At 37.5% G+C, this 19701-nt stretch overlaps 1 protein-coding gene across 2 annotated transcripts in view; it reads right to left on the minus strand.

The window, feature by feature from the left end:
• PRKD1 (protein kinase D1) overlaps nucleotides 1-19701 on the minus strand; it is a 347647-nt gene that overhangs the window by 54490 nt on the left and 273456 nt on the right. Inside the window, exons 5-8 of one of the 2 annotated variants that reach the window (XM_070358662.1) lie at nucleotides 17771-17794; nucleotides 3970-4180; nucleotides 2413-2490; nucleotides 390-594 (exon numbers count right to left, since the gene is read on the minus strand). In XM_070358662.1, coding sequence (XP_070214763.1) covers nucleotides 390-594; nucleotides 2413-2490; nucleotides 3970-4180; nucleotides 17771-17794 — 518 coding nt within the window. The remainder of the gene's footprint in view (nucleotides 1-389; nucleotides 595-2412; nucleotides 2491-3969; nucleotides 4181-17770; nucleotides 17795-19701) is intronic. The other variant, XM_070358663.1, reaches the window with a different exon arrangement.

Genomic DNA, 19701 nt, shown 5'->3' on the forward strand with positions numbered 1-19701 from the left:
ATATAGGCATGGTTTGTGGTGCCCCCAAACAATTACAACAGTAACCTCAAAGTTTACTAAACATAGATCACCCTAACAAACATAATAATAGTGAACACGTGTGAAATATTGAGAGAATTACCAAAATGTGACACAGAGATGCAAAGTGAGTAAAAGCTGTTGGGAAAGTGGTACTGATAGGTGTCCCTACCCAAGGTGGCTACAGAGGTTCAATTTGTTTAAAAAAAAAAAAGGAATACCTATGACATGCAATAAAGTAATAAAACCAGGTATGCCTGTAAACACAACTTTAAGTTTTCTCTGTAATTGATTAAAATATCAAAGAGCTTTAAAAAGTAAATACCGCTTGGGGCTCGCCTGTCTGACCAAGCCTGGGAGAGCACCCTCACCTGATGGTTCTGTTGGAGTCCTCGTGGTCCGGGTCTGGATCCTGCATCTCCCCACTGTCGTTCTGGCACTCGGCCATCACCATCTCAGCGTCCTGGACCATTGCCTCTTCCATGTCATCCATGAGCCCACTGTTTCTTTCACTGTCATTGTCATCGCTTCCTTCTTCCATGACTACGTCAGACTCTGCCCCAGGGCTAAGCAAATCTACAAAATTGTTTTGCACCCATGAAGATAAGCCTAGTATCCTAGAGCCAAGACTTAAGAGAAAGTTAGGCAATCCTAAAACAAATCAATTGGAAGCCCTAAAAATACAGTCATGTGAATAATTCTTTCTTTCTTTCACTTTCCTTTTAAACTTTAGCTCATAAGTATCTGAATTTATGAGAGGATAAATATATAATTTTACAAGTAGATGCTCATTTTTTAGGCCCCTAAGCCTAGAAGCATAAACACGTCATGGGGAGCCTTGGAAGGACGCCAAGGGTGATGCAGAAACAAAGTGCTAGGAAGCAACGTGATACCAGGAAGAGGAAACTAATCTTATTTCAGCAGCACAGCACCCTGGTGGGAAAGAGAAACATGTGGGAGGATGTGGGAAACTTTCACATGCACGAACACGGAATGTCACTGACTCCTGATACTCCACTCAGTAACTTTTAAAATCATGAATTTCAATAGATTAAGTTGGTCACATAAGCAGCACTGTTTAAATAACTATCAAACAAATATTTGATGTTTGAAATAATACTGAATCCTGCCATTATACAGTTGATGCTGCTGCTGTTGATGCTAATGCAGCATAATTACTTACTAATATAAAGTTCTTACTTTAAAATTAGAAAAAAGACTGATTAGAGCCTATTTAAGGCTGATGGTTTAAATAGCCTGCCAAGTTTGGAAAACGCACATTTTCCCAGATTTTTCAGACTGTATGGAAAAATGTGATTTCAAATTAATCAATATAACAAAAACTATACTGTTTCCCCTTAGTTCCAGTTATCTAGTACAGGTTGACATTTCCTGGGCCTGAATAAAATCAATACCACATGCCACTTAAACTGGGAAGACTGCCAAGTTTTTATCTTTGGCAGCACTGCAAAGCCAGAAACTACTATGGGAATGTTTTCCTAGAGAGCTTTCTCTTCTTCTAGAGAAGAAAGTGGAGAACACAGATAATCACTTGTTCTTCAGGATTTTAGTAACACAGAAATACTCAACCAGTTTCTCCCATCTTTTACCACCAGTTTTCTTCTCAGAGGAATCAACAATCTGACAACAGGCTGGAAGTCTAATGCAGTCTACTATCTATGGGTAAAGTCAATCTGGGACTCTGTGTCAAATGTTTTGTTCAGAATCCATAAGGAATTCTACCAGGGAAGAAAATGAGAGCTGTTCCTTTAGAACACAACATTTTTCTTAGGATTCCTTCAAATTTAATCTATGCAATTAAAGTCTTCCCAAAGGAATATTCCTCAATATAGAAAAGGATATGGAGCTTTTAACTGGCTGAATTAAATTTCCTTTTATTATTATTAAAGATGCATATTAACAAGTACACACACAATGAAAATAGTAACTGGATGGATGAAGAAAGTAGGTAACTGTTTCCGGTCAGTCAATTTCTGTGATTCTTCCCTTGACCAACAGGGAATAAAAGTTAACTTCTGTTTCAATGCTTGGAATAAAAAGGATGGAGGAAAAGACAGATAGGTATAACTTGCAGACATTACAACAATTTCTACATTTCTGAATGAACTAGGATAGATGTAGAAAATGAAGGAGTTGGGGAAGAAATCCTGGATATCCAGGTTTTCAGTATGAGGTGGTTCACCATGTAAAAATCCAGATAATCTCTGGTCTTTATCATAATACAATGACGGGTACTTTTCTACAGTAAAGTAGGAGAGAGGCTGTAATTTACTGAGTCACAAGTATCTGAATAGAAACAAAAGTAAAGAAAATCCCACTAAGTCCTATATGACACATGCCTTAAGAGGGAGAGAAGGCTGACCTTCTACCTACCTCCATTAATGGTCACTTCGCCAAGGCAGTTGTTGGGCACTTTTGGTGCACAGCGTTTATGACAGTTGAATCTGCAATCTAATCACAATGATTTTATTTTTGGTGGCTTAAACAACAAATGCAGGAGACCTGGGTTGGATCCCTGGGTCTGGAATATCCCCTGGAGAAGGGAACTGCTACCCACTCCAGGATTCTTGCCTGGAGAATTCCATGGACAAAGGAGCCTAGTGGGCTACAGTCCATGGGGTTGCAGACAGTCAGATACAACTGAGAGACTAACACTTTCACTTTCAAAACAACAGAAATTTATTCTCACACAGGTCTGGAAGATAGAAATCCAAAATCTTCCTCCAGAAGCTCCAGGGGAGAATCCTGATGACTGGATTCTGATGGTGGCTGGCATTCCTTGGCTTGTGGCCACATCACTCTAATGTTTGCTTCTGTGGTCATGTCACCTTGTCTTCCTCTGTGTCAAATATCCCTGTCTCTGTCTGGTAAAGATGCTGTGATTACATTGAACTCTCCTGGATAATCCAGGCTAAACTTCCCATCTCAAAAGCCTTAAGTTAATCACATCCACAGAGACCCCTTTTCTATATAAGGTACCATTTACAGGTTCTGGGGATTAGTACTAGGACACCTTTAAAGGCCATTATCAGCCACCACAAGTATGGACACAGGGGAAAGGTTAGATGATGATCAGAAAGGAGGCTAAGATCAGAGCCAGAGGAGCAAGGTGGAGAGCTATGTGTACATGGTGAGGGGAGGAGGGACTGTTCACAGGAATCAACCTGGGATCAGCATCAAAAGGAACAAGGGCGGTAAGGAAGCCTGCCTGAGATGAGGCTAACCATGCAAGTTCTGGCTGGTCCCTCCAGGCCAGAGTAGCAAACAGCAGACAAATGACAGAATCCTGCCATTAGGGGAGTGTGAGGCTGAGCCAGGGAAGGCCACTGAGGCAGTTGGGGAAGGAAGGGTAAGCCATTCATCTATACTGACCTGTGAGTGAATCAGAAAACACACCCCTTTCTCTAGATGCTTCACTATCAGCCTTGGAAAAGTATTATTAGCATACTAGTATTGTAAGAGCAAGCACACTTTCAGGGAAAGTACTGTAGTTAACACAAATCTAATGAGGCCCCTTAGGTCTACACAGAGCTTGCACCACCACAGATGTTGTAATAAGCATGTCCAGTAGGGTGCAAGAAGCAGGGCGAGTGAGGTTAAGGAGCTCCCCGGTCCAAATGGGAGGCTGAAGGAGGCTTAGGTAAGATCCAGCATGGGCTTCACTGCTCCCCGTGGGTAGGTTTTTATAGCCATCCATCCGTCATGTATTATCTCAGTGGGCTAGCTCCACCGAAACGGTCAGGAGGTGGACAGAGGAGCAGGAGGTGAAGGCCTTGAAGGCTGTTTTATTTGGTGTTGATGTTGTAATCACAATGATTTTAGAAGAAAATATTAAAACCAAGCATTCATCCAGAAAGAAAAGTGATGAGGAAAACAGTTATTTCAAATGGATGAGGATCAAGTGTTGGCTGGTGGCAAAGTCATCCTTACCTTTGCACTGCAGGCCCTGCCTGAAGAGCCCCTTGAGAAGCTTCTTGCAATACTGGCACACGGTGGGCCGGGTGTACGAGTGGATGACGAATGTGTGCGGCACTTTAACTTTGGACAGCAAGATCTTGTCGAGCTGGATGGGTCGCCCAATGTACGACTGGGAATTTGACCTCTTCTCTCGACCAATGAAGGACTCAGAAGGTGACTTTTGCTATATGTTTGAAAGACAACAGAGGACAATAAGTTGTAAAAGACTGATTTATATGTTTATGTATTTTTATTTTCACTTTAATTTTTCGACAAAAGGGTTCACATTATTACTGAGCCAAGGCTCTAGTGCAGTAAAACTGACACAGAGAGAAAAATCATTTTCCCAATAAAACACATCCAGCTTTTCAGGTGGTAGTGATGTTCCCAGAGTGATACGGTAAGATGCAAGTGACCTTGATGCAGCATAATATGTTTATGTATTTTTAAATTGCTTTTTGTTTTACTATTGTATTTAGTGGACTGATTGTTAAGAATGTCAGAGGAATAAACTAAAACTATGTTTCTGTTTATTAATGTAATTTATTTCCCCTTTATGTCTTACTTGAGTACTTTGCTTTTACATCTGAAACCAGAATTGGAGATCAGAATATTTGAAACTGATTTCTGGGACTTTAATTTTCAGCTTTTTAGTTTCAATGGAGAAATATAAAGTTGAAAGCAAACAAAAATATGGTTCTAAATCTCACTGCATATACTACTTTACTGATATTTACTAAAGATTCACAGGTACAAAATGTAAGAAATTCAGGAGGATAATAAATGAAAAGCAAATCCCCCCAGTCTGTCCCATACAGTACCTCATCTGAAAAGGGCCGATAGTTTCTTTGGATTTTCTCCAAGAAAAAAATATACATAATTTAACATTATTCCTCAACCATATAAAAGTAGAGTTAAACTTATACTATCATTTATAAAATGAGAAACAGTGACTACTAGATTATATAACAGTCACAAATATTAATGTTTTGGTTACAATTATACCTCTGTACACTCCTGTTTCTCATTTTGTAATTACATTATCAGCTCTATATAGATTTAAAAAAACAAACGAATTAAAATGAACTGTGTTTCCAGTGTTTTTGAACAATTTCATGGTATCTCTTGGTATTATGGAAATATACTTGGGAATCATCAGAAATAATAATCATTGGAATAAAAGAACTGAATTACTTTTTAATAGTCATTATAATTATATAATTCATTTATTAAGCTCTTAACTTAGTATTAACTCTGAATAATCACTGTTTTAGGTACCTTATAAGACAGGCCTTGTTATCTATAGTTGAGGCATCTAATTTTGGGGTCAAATGCTAGTACATAGTACAGTCAAAACATGAATCTACGTTTGTCTGCTTCTAGAGCCCTTGTATTATCACCTTACTTAGTTAATGTCTAATTCGGGTAATTACTGAAAAGATGAGAAACAAATCATATATACATATAATTTCTATCCCTTTCAATGTCTATCTGCATCAAATGGGAAAATTTTGATTTACAGATTCACTAGCTGCAATAAAAAGAAATTTGAAATGAGGTTCTACTTAGGGATATTATGTCTACAGTTACATTTATACCTTCAATTCCATAAAAAACTATGAAGCAGAATTATTCTGGAAGGGCTCAACTCTTGCAGAGACATCATGGGAGCTTTTAAAACTGAGTCTAAGGTTTGCCAAATCAGAATCATAAATATATTGAATAAATACCTTCAGTGGAATTTAATTTTACTGGAAAATAATTAAGTTCATTGGGTTAGGTCCTGTTTTAACAATCCAATGGGCCAGTTTTAAGTGCACTAAAATGAAAAGTGGTATTTTTCCACAGTTGGAAAGTTTCACCACTCAAAATAAAAGCTGATCTGTTGTCACACTTTCTTAGCAGACTTACAATGTTCTCAAATTTAGAAAATTGTATGAAAAGTTGACCAAATGACTTCTCAGTTATTTTTCTTAACTTAAGAGACTTAATTCTAAGATGTGTAGACAAAGCCAGTTTGATGTTGGATTATTCAGTATACCATGGGGCAAATTCACTTAGATGAGCAAGAGGCAATCAGATAAAGTTCAATGTTCTCACCCAATATGTTAACATTCACATAAACACTACCACAAACTACAAGAACCAGAATTATTCCTGAGAAGTCATTTATTACCTTCAAGGCAGGATTACCTAAGACATTTTAAAACCTTACATGATTTTAGGGAAAAGAAACTGGCTGTTATTTTGTGGCCGAGTCTGTACTACACACTCAGGCAAAGATGAGATTCACACAGCCACATGTGTCCTTGGCACTGAATAACAATAAACTGCAGATTTATAGTGTCAAAATGAAAACTAATAGCATTTAAGATACAATAGCAATTTAAGATTTTAACAACATTATCAAAGCGTCCTCTTGTCATTTATGACATCTTAAAATCAACTGGAGAAGGCAATGGTACCCCACTCCAGTACTCTTGCCTGGAAAATCCCATGGATGGAGGAGCCTGGAAGGCTGCAGTCCATGGGGTCGCTGAGGATCAGACACGACTGAGCGACTTCACTTTCACTTTTCATTTCCATGCATTGGAGAAGGAAATGGCAACCCACTCCAGGGAGAATCCCAGGGACAGGGGAGCCTGGTGGGCTGCCGTCTATGGGGTCACACAGAGTCGGACACGACTGAAACGACTTAGCAGCAGCAGCAGCAAAATCAACTAGCAACACAACCAGACATTCTCATGATTCCCTTTTCTTACAGTTCCAAATAGAATCAGTCATTTTCAATGTGGCCTCTATTTCTAAATGAAAAAGTGAAGTTTTAAAATCATGAGACGGGGTGCATGCATGTGGTAACTGATGTAATGGAGACTGAACTATATTCTATGTTTCTGAGAGTTTACACATATACATTTATACCTGCTTTTCCCTGTTATGCAGCAAAATTAAGAGCTAAGACAAAAAAAGACTGGGTTACTATCTTATGACTTTGTAAATGCTTATTGAAATATTTATCCATTCTTCAAAGTGTGAAAAAAAGCTTTACTGATATATAAGAGATTGTAAAACAAACATAAAAATAAGATCCTATAAGGCCATTGACCTGTAATATAAATTTATATTTATAATATTTATCTATATATCATTGGTTACATAAATGTTTAACAACCATCATTTCTGGAATCCTGCCAATCATCATTTCTAATAATATAAAAGCAAATAAAATGCTCCTAAGGGTTTTCAGAATCAGTGATACATTTTGATTAATAATTCACATTCAGTTACCATTTTAAGAAAGTTACTAGTTGTAATTTCCATTTTTATGTGAAATTTTATTTGAAGGTATAATGCCCAAAATCCACATTACCATATTTTTTTTGTTTGATGCATCAAGCTACGGAGTAGGCAAAAATTCAGAAGTTAGTAATTTTAAAAGAAATAGAGGATGGTTTTACAAATCGCATTGATCTAAATTAAACTAGCTTGGACTTTAAGGTAATTTCAATAGGAAAGCAGACTTACAATTCAAAGGGTAATGCTGACTTAAATAACTAGTTTTTATGGAAGAATCTGCCTGCAATGCAGAAGCCCTGGGTTTGATCCCTGGGTTGGGAAGATCTCCTGGAAGAGGGCATGGCAACCCACTCCAGTATTCTTACCTGGAGAAGCCCATGGACAGAGGAGCCTGGCGGGCTACACTCCACGCGGTCGCAACGAGTGAGACACGACGGAGTGACTAAGCACAGTACATGGATGTTGTGCATTATTATACAAAGTAAAGAGATATGGTATCATTATATTTCTTCATTAACTTACTTCATTTTAATATTTTTTATGTACTTATATATTTGTATAAAGTGAAGTGAAAGTGTTAGTTGCTCAACACTGTCTGACTCTTTGTAACCCCATGGACTGTAGCCCGCCAGGCTCCTCCATCCATGGAATTCTCCAGGCAAGAATATGGGAGTGGGTAGACATTCCCTTCTTCTGGGGATCTTCCCGACCCAGGGATCGAACCTGGAACTCCTGCATTATGGGCAGATTCTTTACTGTCTGAGCCACCAAGGAAGTATATTTGTATACTTAATCATTATGAGTACATTACTTTACACTTGTAAGTAAGATCTTTAATTATGGTAGAGAAAATTCTCGCTTACCTATCAACACTAGTGAAGTTTTGATTAGGCTTACTAGTTTAACTAAATGGTGTTTAAATTAATCTCCACTGTTACTTGCTGTTCCAGTATTTGGGGAACCTGGACAATCTGCAGAATGAGTGTTGTGGTTTTTTTTCTCCCTGGGAATAGAGAGGATAGTTGAAATGTTTTGGAAAGGAAGAAGTAAACAGCAACATTTTGTTTCATTCTGCTTCATTATTATGTGTAGAGCAATGACTGGCTCAAAATTCTGAACAGATATAGCATTCTCTTCTCTATAATTACGGTAAGCACATACAAGAGGATGCACTTCTAAAATTTTACATGTTTACATTAGCCATTGGTCTTATGTATTGTTCTTTTCCTGAGTGGAGGAGTTTGGATCAAATTGTAGGTGTGAAACTTTTTTGAGAGCTGACATCACTGTATGACATGGTATTTGTATGGACTGACACCAATGATCTGATCTGGCAAATTGCAGATGATGAAAAGTATAAAGGTCTCTCTTATTCTCATTGTAAGAAGGATCACGGTCATGAATGGGAGAGAATATGAGAACAGAAAAATGATGAAAGCTGAATTTTAAAGCCAAGACTAGATATTAAAGATTCAAGAGATTACAATGTTTTCAAGACTGTGGTTTCCTGACGTGTCTGTAACATCCACATGTTAACAGTGTTTCGTGTGAAACGACTGCCAAAGTTAAAAGTGCACGCACTGAACACCTACTTATGGAGACAATGCATCTTGCTTTTCTAGACACAGAATCTGGTTTTTAACCTGGTATATTAAATAATGACTCAGCAAGTTTGGAACCCTCCCAGGAAATGACTGCTTAGATTACATTATGGAAACTCCAACTGCCAGCACATCTTTAAACATTCAACAGGACTCTGAAACAATTTCCCAACAAGGTATATTCCACTTCGCAGTTCAAAATGAATTCTCTTTATTAATAAATCTAAAAAACAGAGGGGGAAAACTGCCTTTACTTGTGGTTTCTTGTCATTTACATAAAAATTAAAAATAAGATTTCCTGAGAGATAAAAGTCACTTTATAAAAAACAGCATTCAAATGAAACTTTATCCAGTATTAAAATATAGACCCATACTGGCAACTGAATTTGGAGTGACATAAATTCCTACTGAGTTAAAGAGAAATGGAAAAGTTAATACTTTTGTGTACACTTTGAAGTGTCTTTCTGGATTTATCATTTTCAGGACTCCTTTTGGTCTTAATCATTAACACAATGGGGCTTCCCTGGTGGCTCAGACAGTAATAAATTCACCTGCAATGCAGGAGACCCAGGTTCAACTACAGGGTCAGGAAGATCCCTTGGAGAAGGGAATGACTACCCACTCTAGTATTCTTGCCTGGAAAATTCCATGGACAGAGGAGCCTGGTGGGCTACAGTCCATGGGGTCGCAAAGAGTCGGACACAACTGAGTGAGTAACACTTTCACATTTGCACTTTTCATTACACAGTAAGCTCCTAAGGGAAGGACAGTGTCTTAATCACATTTGTCTTCTGCTAGTAGAAAGAATAACCTGGTACAATGTAAGTAATAAGCAATGCTTGAACAATAATGAATGTTTTCAAGAAATAAATGTATGCAAATAATGGATGAGACATTTCAATAGAGATGTTCAAAATATAGACTGTTAATACAAGCATTTAAAAAAAAATTAGGATTACATGCACTGTAACACTGACATAGTACTACATGCACTGGTAACACCAACACACTTGCTCTACAGAATTTCAGTTTTGAGAAAGTACAGTTGACTAAGCAATGTTTTTCACTGGAACTGTTCTCTGTACTTGTCTGCCTGCTCCTCATCCCTACTTAGCATATACAACATGTATACAATATCTATCACAACCCTTCTGCTCTAAAAAGAGGACAGGTAAAAAGCTCAAATATGCACCTGTAGGCTGTTAATATTAATGGGTGCAGGAATGCAACAGAGAATGTTGGAGCTTATGGAAAACTGGAGAGGACAGGTTCAGTTTAAAAGGGATGGCTGTGGCTCAAATACTTCTAATGGCTGCCATGTGACTGAAAAAGCCTTATGTTTTCAGCTTTTTTAGTTTTACAAAAGCAGCAGAAAATCTAGGCACTTTATGAAATAACTCTATTTCTAAATATCAGCGACTCTGAAAACAATTCTGAAACATTCAGTCAACAGAATTGGGGAATAAATCTGGTCATGGGGAGGAGTTTGAGACCTCAGGATTAGATAAAGACATAAAATACTTTCTATAACTTTTGTATGTACCAGATTCTTTTCATGGCACTTTATTTCAACTCATTTCAATCTCATGATCACCAGGTTTTTTAAAGATAAGGAAACTGAACCATAGAAAGATTACATCATCTGCCCAAGATCATACAGCCTGTAAAATGCAGAACCATGAACTCAGGTAGTCTTGTTCCGGGCTTGCTTCCTCTTTTCTTAGTCTCTCCCAGCTCTCATATCCCCTGATTTTATACTAATATAAAAATAGAAAATATTTTCTTCCCTTCATTTAAGTCACGAAAGAAGAGTTCACAGAAATGAGAATAACAAAGCAATAGTATGTTCTACATGCCAAGTGCACCATGAAAATATTGTGAACCATTTAACCTTAAACCACAGAAGAGATTTTCAAGCAGTCTGCCTGTGCTCAGAGGATAGCATCAAACATGTGTTCCAGAACATTATGGCTAGCAGAATATATAGCGTCTATTGTTTAAGAATCCCTCAGTTGCCTGCCTACTTTCCTATCCAGCTGCTGTTACGCTTAAAAGATACAAGCACCACTGTGTGACACCAAGCCAAGCAAACATTAACCTTTTTTTACTGAAGTGTTAAGACCTAGCCTTTCTGATTATCAAAGAACTGGGCAGATTAGTGCCTTATAACAATTTGCCCCTACTGCTATCAAGATGGATCTACCTAATTTAACAAGTATTTCCTAGGACAAATTCTACCCAAAGGCTCAAGTCAGACGCTATAGGACATATAAAGATTAATCAGTAACAATCTCTGTGCCCAATAAGCTTACTACCCAACAGAATTCTGGACACAACATAACTGTTGTTATTGACTTGTGCCCTTTCCTTCTTTAGGTTCTGCCTTACTCTTCAGATTCCAGGTCATATATCACCTTCTCCAAAAGGCCTCCAGACTACCTCATTTCCTGCCCACATTCCTTCCACACTCTTTTACTCTCTGGCACATCATACTTTCTCATCCAGGGCAATTACTGCAGCCTACAACTTGTCTTACTTACCTGTTTATTAGGTAAACAAAACCATCTCCCTTCAGTAGAATATAAGTTCCATGAGAATGGGAACTTGACAATTTTGTTCATCACTGTATCATCAACTTCTGGAAAACTGCCTCACACAGAATAAGTGCCCATATGCATCCAGGTGCAAAGAAAAAATAAACCATTTCCGTGGTGGAGATGAAGGGGTCATTCAGAAAAGGAGTTTCCTGAGGAAGAGGTACTGGGTATGGACCCTGGAGTGAATCTTGCCATGCAATGGCTATGTTAACTAGTATTAGCAGCCAAAATTCTGTTTAGGACAATTCAGTCCTCCCAGTGTTTGGACTGACTGGAGGTTTCTTTTATATACTCTGAAGCCTGTTTATCCCACTTGGAAATGATTATCTGACCTCACCCATCATCACTACTAGTGAAACAGGACAGTGAATGCTTAGTCTCAGGCTATTTTATGAAGGGAAAAGAAACGATTGACGTCTTTCCACAACACTTAGATGAGTATTTCATCTCAAAAATGGGGAATCTGGGATTTTCCAGAGCAGTTCCTGGGCAACAGGCAAGTCTCAACACCCCTGTAAAATGGAGTTCACATATGAACACTCTGGTGTGATGCCCTGTAATTCCCTGAGTGGAGGGTACGGTGTTTGGTGAATTTTAAATTGTTTGGTGCTATTCTGTTACAATTTTGACTCTATAGGCCTGGAACTACCTGCCAAGTGTGCAGATAAATGAGTTTGGCTACTCAGTTGGATACCCTAAATATACAGCATAAATAAAATCTAATCAACACCTTTTCAAAACATTGAAAAGGACTGCTACAGGGCAGAAAAAAAGTGTACCCCCTGCTCAGAGGTGATGGATGCTGTTTCACAGTAGAGAATCCACTTTTAATGTTTGAAGCAATTTGTGAAAGCTTTCACACTAATAAAATATATAATCTCTTAAAAATACAAGGTGATCTGGATTTGCTGAGTGCTAAAGCAGTCTTGGAAGTTACATTAACTTTTATATTGCCTCACTCTTTTTAAGTAAACAGAAATGAAGGATAAAGGAATCTAACTATTTTCTTAAGCAATCCACCCTTTCCAGGGAAAGCACTAGACCTGTTGGAGAGTTGTTACAAATTGCATGCACTGTTCTTCCAAAATGTCAGTTACTTACAGCCTGTAAATCTGTGGGTTCTTGGAGTAAAGGGGAAACATAAGACCACCTCTCCATAAGGATAAACTTGAGGGCAGTGTAACCTTAATGTCACATGCTATACATTCACAAAATAAAAATGGAGCATTTCCACGGCGGAAGAAAATAACTTTGCATGTCAACAAGTGGAGGGCTTTGACTGTCAGATTTCATCTACATATAGAATGTGAACTGGAAGGTAAGCAGATCATGTGGAAAATCCAAGAATAGCGATTTTAGGGATACATATTCTCATAGTGGGCTTCCGTGGTGGCTCAGAATGTCAAGAATCTGCCTGCAATGCAGGAGAAAGTGAAAGTGAAGTCGCTCAGTCGTGTTTAATTCTTTTCGACCCCATGGACTGTAGCCTACGAGGCTCCTCCATCCATGGAATTTTCCAGGCAAGAATACTGGAGTGGGTTGTCATTTTCTTCTCCAGGGGATCTTCCCCACCCAGGGATCGAACCCAGGTCTCCCGCATTGCATTGCATTGCAAGCAAATGCTTTTACCATCGGAGCCACCAGGGAAGTGCAGGAGACTCGGGTTCAATCCCTGGGTAGGAAAGATCCCCTAGAGAAGGGTATTTGACCCTGATTGAATTGACAGTGGGCCTGGCCTCAGCTTATGAGTTCATGGGAAAGCTGAATGAAACAATCTGGAAAGATGCTTTCCTATCGATTACTGCCTTGGACACACCAAGGAGAAGCTGGAAAAAGCATGACGTAAACAGTGCAAAGCTGCAAATTTGCCTCTCCCTTCAAAAATGGCCCACAAGGATAACTCCACAGTAGTTTATAGAATCTTAGCCTGTAACAATCAATGATGAATATATAGCATGTGTGTATATGTACGTGCACATGTGCTTTTGCAAGAATCAAAGAGTAGATTTTAATGCAACTTAAAACAGAGAAAGAAAAGTATGAGACTTTTTTCTTTACCTACCAAAAGAAGAAGAAGAAAAAAAAGAAGAAGCTGACTTTTAAAAGTACAGGAAAGAATTAACTCAGTGAAATTATGTCAGTGTACACAGCTACAGAGAAACAGACACTTCCAAAAACTGGGCTATTTGGTGAAAAGTCCATTTGTTCATAACTTCTGGACTCTGTTGCATCTTGTATCTCACTATATTTATTACCAAAATTGCAATATGCTTATTACTCTTCTTGAGAAGGGAGTGATGACTTCATCTCACCGGACAGAACCAATCTAATGGTTAGAACCAGGTCTTGTGGATCAAATAAAATGATGTATCTAAATATTTGTGAACACACTGATAAAACATTTTAGAAACTGAATTATTTCTAACGTTTCTAGAAGTTTAATGTATAGTACCAATTTCAATCATCCACTCTCTTCACTCCTCATTTCTTCTATACAAACCTTTATTTTTTTCCTGGGTCAGAACATTTATGAGGATACAGAAACTCTCCAGGTAAAAATGAGCAACCCTCTTTCATAGTACTCCTCTAGGAGCGCTGTGGTCACAACGATGACTATGGCAGGCTGGATGTGACACTAGACGGGCACAGCCAGCCACTGAGCAAACGCTTGTCCCTGGGAACAGGGTGGGTGTATCTTAAAGCAGAGAACAATGCTTTGGGTCTTAAGGCACGGCTGTGGAGGAGCATTAAAGAGGCCAAAGTATCTTTGCAATATGACTGCACGAGTCTTCACTAAAGATTCATTTGTGTAAAAGATCAGCCGGTACATGTGGACAAGGGGCACAAGATGTCCCCTCCTCAGCGGAGTTCATGAAGGACTCTCCAGCTGTGTTCACATTCAGACTTACACAGCTGGAAGTCTATGTGTAGAGTACGAAATAATAACGTGCGTATGATAAGCTAGACACATTGGATGAAACCAGGCAACAGCTGATTAACAGCACAGCAAAGTAGGCCTCACACTCTTAATTTTACTGACCAGCTCCTTCCTGACAAACCTATCACTACACATACTCTTCTGACTCTCAGGAGAAGGGCTGCTTGAAGAATTCTTGGATGTCTTTTCCTCACTGGAAGTATACACTGGAGAACTAGTTTACACAATCATCAAAAGAAATCTCGAAATATCTGGCTAATGTACTAATGTGGACGTCATGGCACATATTGAAATGGAAAAACGACTTATTCATTCAGATTAATCACCAGGATTCCTGGAACTCCAGAATACAAGCGTAACAAGTAAAGTCTCTACCTCTAGATAGACTTTTGCTACTTTGGAAACTATCCTGGAAAATATTTGGCCAGAAATTTCACCATAGTTACATTCAGGATTAGAAATAACTTTCCCCCCATTATTTGCTCATTTGAAAGGAATCTATCTTGACTATTATAAGGCATATCAGGATCATATCCAATTACAGGTAGATAATGTAATACTGGTATGCTTTTTTTTTTTTTAATTTATTAATGAACAGAAACAGTAACTGAATGAGTCATTTTGTGGGGAGAGTTTTTAGGAAGTATGCAGCAAAGAGTTCCTTGGTACAATTCTTGTCTTAATTAAATGGGAGTCAGTAAACTTTATAAAAAAATAATAGTTTACAGCAAATTATTATTTAGAAAATATGTACCCTCTCATAAAAAGTTAAACTGAATATTTTCCAAATTTTATAAAAAAAGTGAAATGTAAACAGTCAGACACAGGAAAAGCTTCTTAAATAAGCAATTTATATTCTAACAATATCTGTGCAGTCTGAATGTTAAGAATTACCAAAAAGACTTGTCTAAAAGCATTTAATTTCACACACACATACACAATTCTAGAGCCTCTTAACTTCAAAGCTGTAATAGTAAATGTTTCCTTAAAGACATTTTAAAACATTTAAAATAACTTCAGCAAAGTTCTTAAATTTTTAAAAAATTCCATAAGGCCTACCTAACTTTAAAACAAACAATCAAGCCATGACTGTATCCTGTGATTACAAAGGACACCCGTGCTTTAAATTCTGTTCCGTTTTCTAACTTGACTTCAGCTCACTCATGTAAAGAGAAAACTATTCTTCTGAATCATTTGAAAAGAATATAATATTTAATCTGCCTACAATTATTTATTTTCAATAGTACTCCACTTACAGTTAGATAAGGAGTGAAAATATGTTTTCTCTGTTTTAAAATATCAGTATGGGGAAAAGCCATCAAAAACACATGTAAAATTGAAGATATACTTCCACCATTGATTAACAGACAGAACAGTACGTATTCTAAACAACAACCAACAAGCAACTCAATAGAGAAAGAGACAGGGAATTCACCATGGGTAAAATACAAATGGCCAATAAATATACGAAAAGCTGTTTCTCTTCTCTAGTAAAGAAATGATATTTATTAATAGAAATTATTTTACCTATCCAATTAGTGGATAATTGGATAATTTAAAAATACTGATAAAATTGACTGTTGGGAAGAGTATGAGGAAACAGACTCTCATACACTGTAGTCAGTGAAGTTATAAATTTAAACTTTTACAACGTTTTGAAGAACTAGTTGGCCACAAAATGCATATATTCTTTAGCCTACTTGGATTCTAAGGATATAACCTTCTGGAGTCATTCAACAAATACTTACTGATAAACCTATAATTAAATCTGTAATAAGTTTACAAATGTGCAAAAAATACAGACAAGAACACCTATTTCAGTATTGTTTTTTAAAGAGGAACCAATCTAATCGATAGAGATTAATTAATATGCATCATTGCAATATAATACCAGAAGCTTCTACAAAAACTTTTTGTTTGCATTTTGTTTCCCTCGGGAGCTAATCCATGAAGGCCTAGTTGCCTGTAAGCTATACAACTTGCATAGAAAAGCCAACTACTCTTCAGTCTTCTTTTACACAATCTGCTCTGAGTTTAGTGCAGGAGGGTGAAGTGGAAAATGCTTCCTATCCTTGTTTGGCTTTATTCCCAAAGGATAATTTGAAGGGAAAAATACTACTCCACATTTAAAATTATGTCTGGAAGGCACTGTAAATTACAAAATTTAAATTTATAAGAATATCATTGACCTAGCATTTACTCTGGACTTTTCTAAGTAGGGCACATTTTGAACTAGGTTGATTTTTCAAACATGGGAATTTACTATTATTGAAGAAGATCTCTTCATTTTACATCTTATGAATCAAGGTATCTTGACTTCTCAATTTTATTTAACCCAGAACATGTTCTGGTTGTGTTTTCATTAGCGTCCTTTGTTAGAGTTACCTTAACAAGACCATTTTAGAATGGACACTGATAACGGTATTTGACATTTATAGTCTCATGAAGGAAAATAATAATATGTCAACCCTCAATTCACCAGAAGTACAGAAAAGAAAAATGAAACATTAACAAGTCAACTGGTCAAAACAAGTTATCACAATAAGAGCACTGCTGTGTATCCTGCTTTAACACTTGACTTCTCCCCAGTGTTTAGGTCGTTAATTGCCTAAGATGGATAAAAAGTCAATTTTTGAGGGGGTATTTCTTAAAACCTTTGTGAAAGAAACTGAGCTTCTTTTCCATATATAATTTCTTCTTGGATTGAGACGTTAATACATACAGTTGCATACCATCCTTTTTAAATAGACTGTGATTAGACTATAAATTAAATAGACTGTGATGATACATTAAGAAAAAGCTCCTTTCCTAAAAAATTATAGTCATTTTCAGACAGTGGCTGCTCTGTGTCTTACTGTGCCAACCAAAACTGGTGGTTATCAGGACCATGACCTCACTTGGCATGGTTCTGTGGCCCCGGCACCAGCACATAGCTCTAATATGTGCATTTCAGTAAATGCGCTACCAGTGTTCGGTTCTCTTTTGTGTTCTATACTCTTCTCAGCTGGTCTGCTCAGTTTCGTAGAAAAGACAACAATGTTATGGAATCAAGGAATCTAAGGGCAAAATTTAATCAAACGAACCATCTATTGGTCTAAAGCCTGCATTGCTCTTTGTCTTACCGAAGACTGGGAAAATTTGAACAATAACATCAGGAAAAGAAAACAACCACCAACACCACCCGTGGGCTTTCTGCAGTTCAACAGGTTGGATTCTGAGCTAAAATTCCGACCTGAGTATCACAGAATCAAAACAGATAACTGTCTGATATTAATTTAGTATTATAATGCTGGTTTACAAAAAGATAGTGAAGCACATTTCTAAGTAGAGATAGTACCTACCTCAAAGCCAGGACTCACAGGAGACTGAAACATGAAGTTGTAAAAAGCAAAAAGCAGACAACGGTGCAGAATAAAGGAAGGAAAAAGATAAGAGAACCATGTTATTAGAATAAAGCAATGCATGTTGCTCAACAATATTATTAGCAAATAATAGATCTGTTTTCAACAAAAGGCAAAATGTGATACTCATCAGTCTTTGTGGAACAGAAACATCTGGGTTAGAAATTACTTTTTAATATTTAAATGGGAGTGGAGACTGTAAGATGGCAAAAACAGAGTTTATAGTTCTGCGCTGGTAGAGGTGAAAAAAATATCTACATATCAGTGTCAGTGATGAGAGACAGTTCATTCACCTTGTTGAAAATGAATCAGAGACAGAACGAAGCATTTTGACCTTTTAGTGAAAGATGAGATCTTCTTCACCGTAATTCATCCTCTCAATGGGAAAAGAAAGGAAAAGGTCATCCAAGTAATCAAACGTGACACAGTTGTTATCTGCCTTCAGGCAGGAATAAGCTGATGAATAATCAGTATCAGTCAGTGCTGTACAAACCTGGGAAGTCCAATATAGGCTTAGAGTTTTAGTGAGAGAAATATGTCTGTGGTGTATTCTTTGCTCATTTTAGAGTCCTTGATGCATAGCATTGCTTTCCTGTCTGATTTCATCCAAGTTTGAAATATACTTGAAATATACTTTGAAATATACTTTCAAAAGTTGAAAGGTTATTAAAAAAATTTTAAGAGGAGGAATATCCATGAAAAAAACATTTTAGTTAAGTAAACAAGTATCTGATAATTTATGCTGAATAAACTTTTTTTAATCTCTGTTTCCTCAAGCTTTGGGGGTCACCTCTATTTGATAACTAGAAATCAAAGCTAAACTAAAAATAGTTGACTTTCTTAAACAAAAAATGCATGACTGTGTTTTGAAATCAGTAATATTTCTGGTATGGAATAAATCATTACACTTTGAGAAAAATCCCAGTATTTCTTCTCTCAATCCCTAAGTATTCTAAGCAATCTACTGCTAAACCATTTTGTCAGAGACTTTGGAAAGTGATGTATATTCACACTGAGGTTCTGCTAAGATTAACTGTTACTCAGTAATACCTGTGTTAGATTACTGGATTAACATGAAGCATGAGCACAACTCAGGGACAACAACGGCTCATTTGGCCAGATCCAAACATGATTTTCGGAGAAGGCAATGGCACCCTACTCCAGTACTCTTGCCTGAAAAATCCATGGATGGAGGAGCCTGGTAGGCTGCAGTCCATGGGGTCGCTAAGAGTCAGACACGACTGAGCGACTTCACTTTCACTTTTCACTTTCATGCATTGGAGAAGGAAATGGCAACCCACTCCAGTGTTCTTGTCTGGAGAATCCCAGGGACAGCAGAGCCTGGTGGGCTGCCCTCTATGGGGTCGCACAGAGTTGGACATGAATGAAGTGACACAGCAGCAGCAAACATGATTTTGGAGGAGAAATTATATAACTGTTTCAATGTACTTTTATGGAACATTTTTACACAGAGGCAAAACTTTCTCTTTGAGAGAAGCCAATCAAATTTCCTCAATTTCTAAAATAAGATATGATCCTTGTCATCAACATATTTCATATCCAAAGCACAGGATTTTCTTCCAGTGTAGCTCTGAATGTCTTTATGCTGGGCTATCATCAGAATTCAACTCTAGCTTACTGCTGGTTCAGTGCTCGGTACTTGAAGATCGACTAGGCAACATGCATTGACTTACTCCTTTAAGTTGCCATGTCTAAAAGAGTATTTTTTCCCATTAGGTATTTCTGGGGTTTGTGAGAAAAGGGGATTCCGTATTTGAGTAAGTTTAGGAGCACTGATTTCATTATTGTAGGACTTCTGTGAACCATAACTATACTCAATGAATACTGTGAATGCCAGTACTTGGATGGAC

The sequence above is a fragment of the Bos mutus genome, chromosome 21 (genome assembly GCF_027580195.1).
Source record: "Bos mutus isolate GX-2022 chromosome 21, NWIPB_WYAK_1.1, whole genome shotgun sequence".
NCBI lineage: Eukaryota > Metazoa > Chordata > Mammalia > Artiodactyla > Bovidae > Bos > Bos mutus.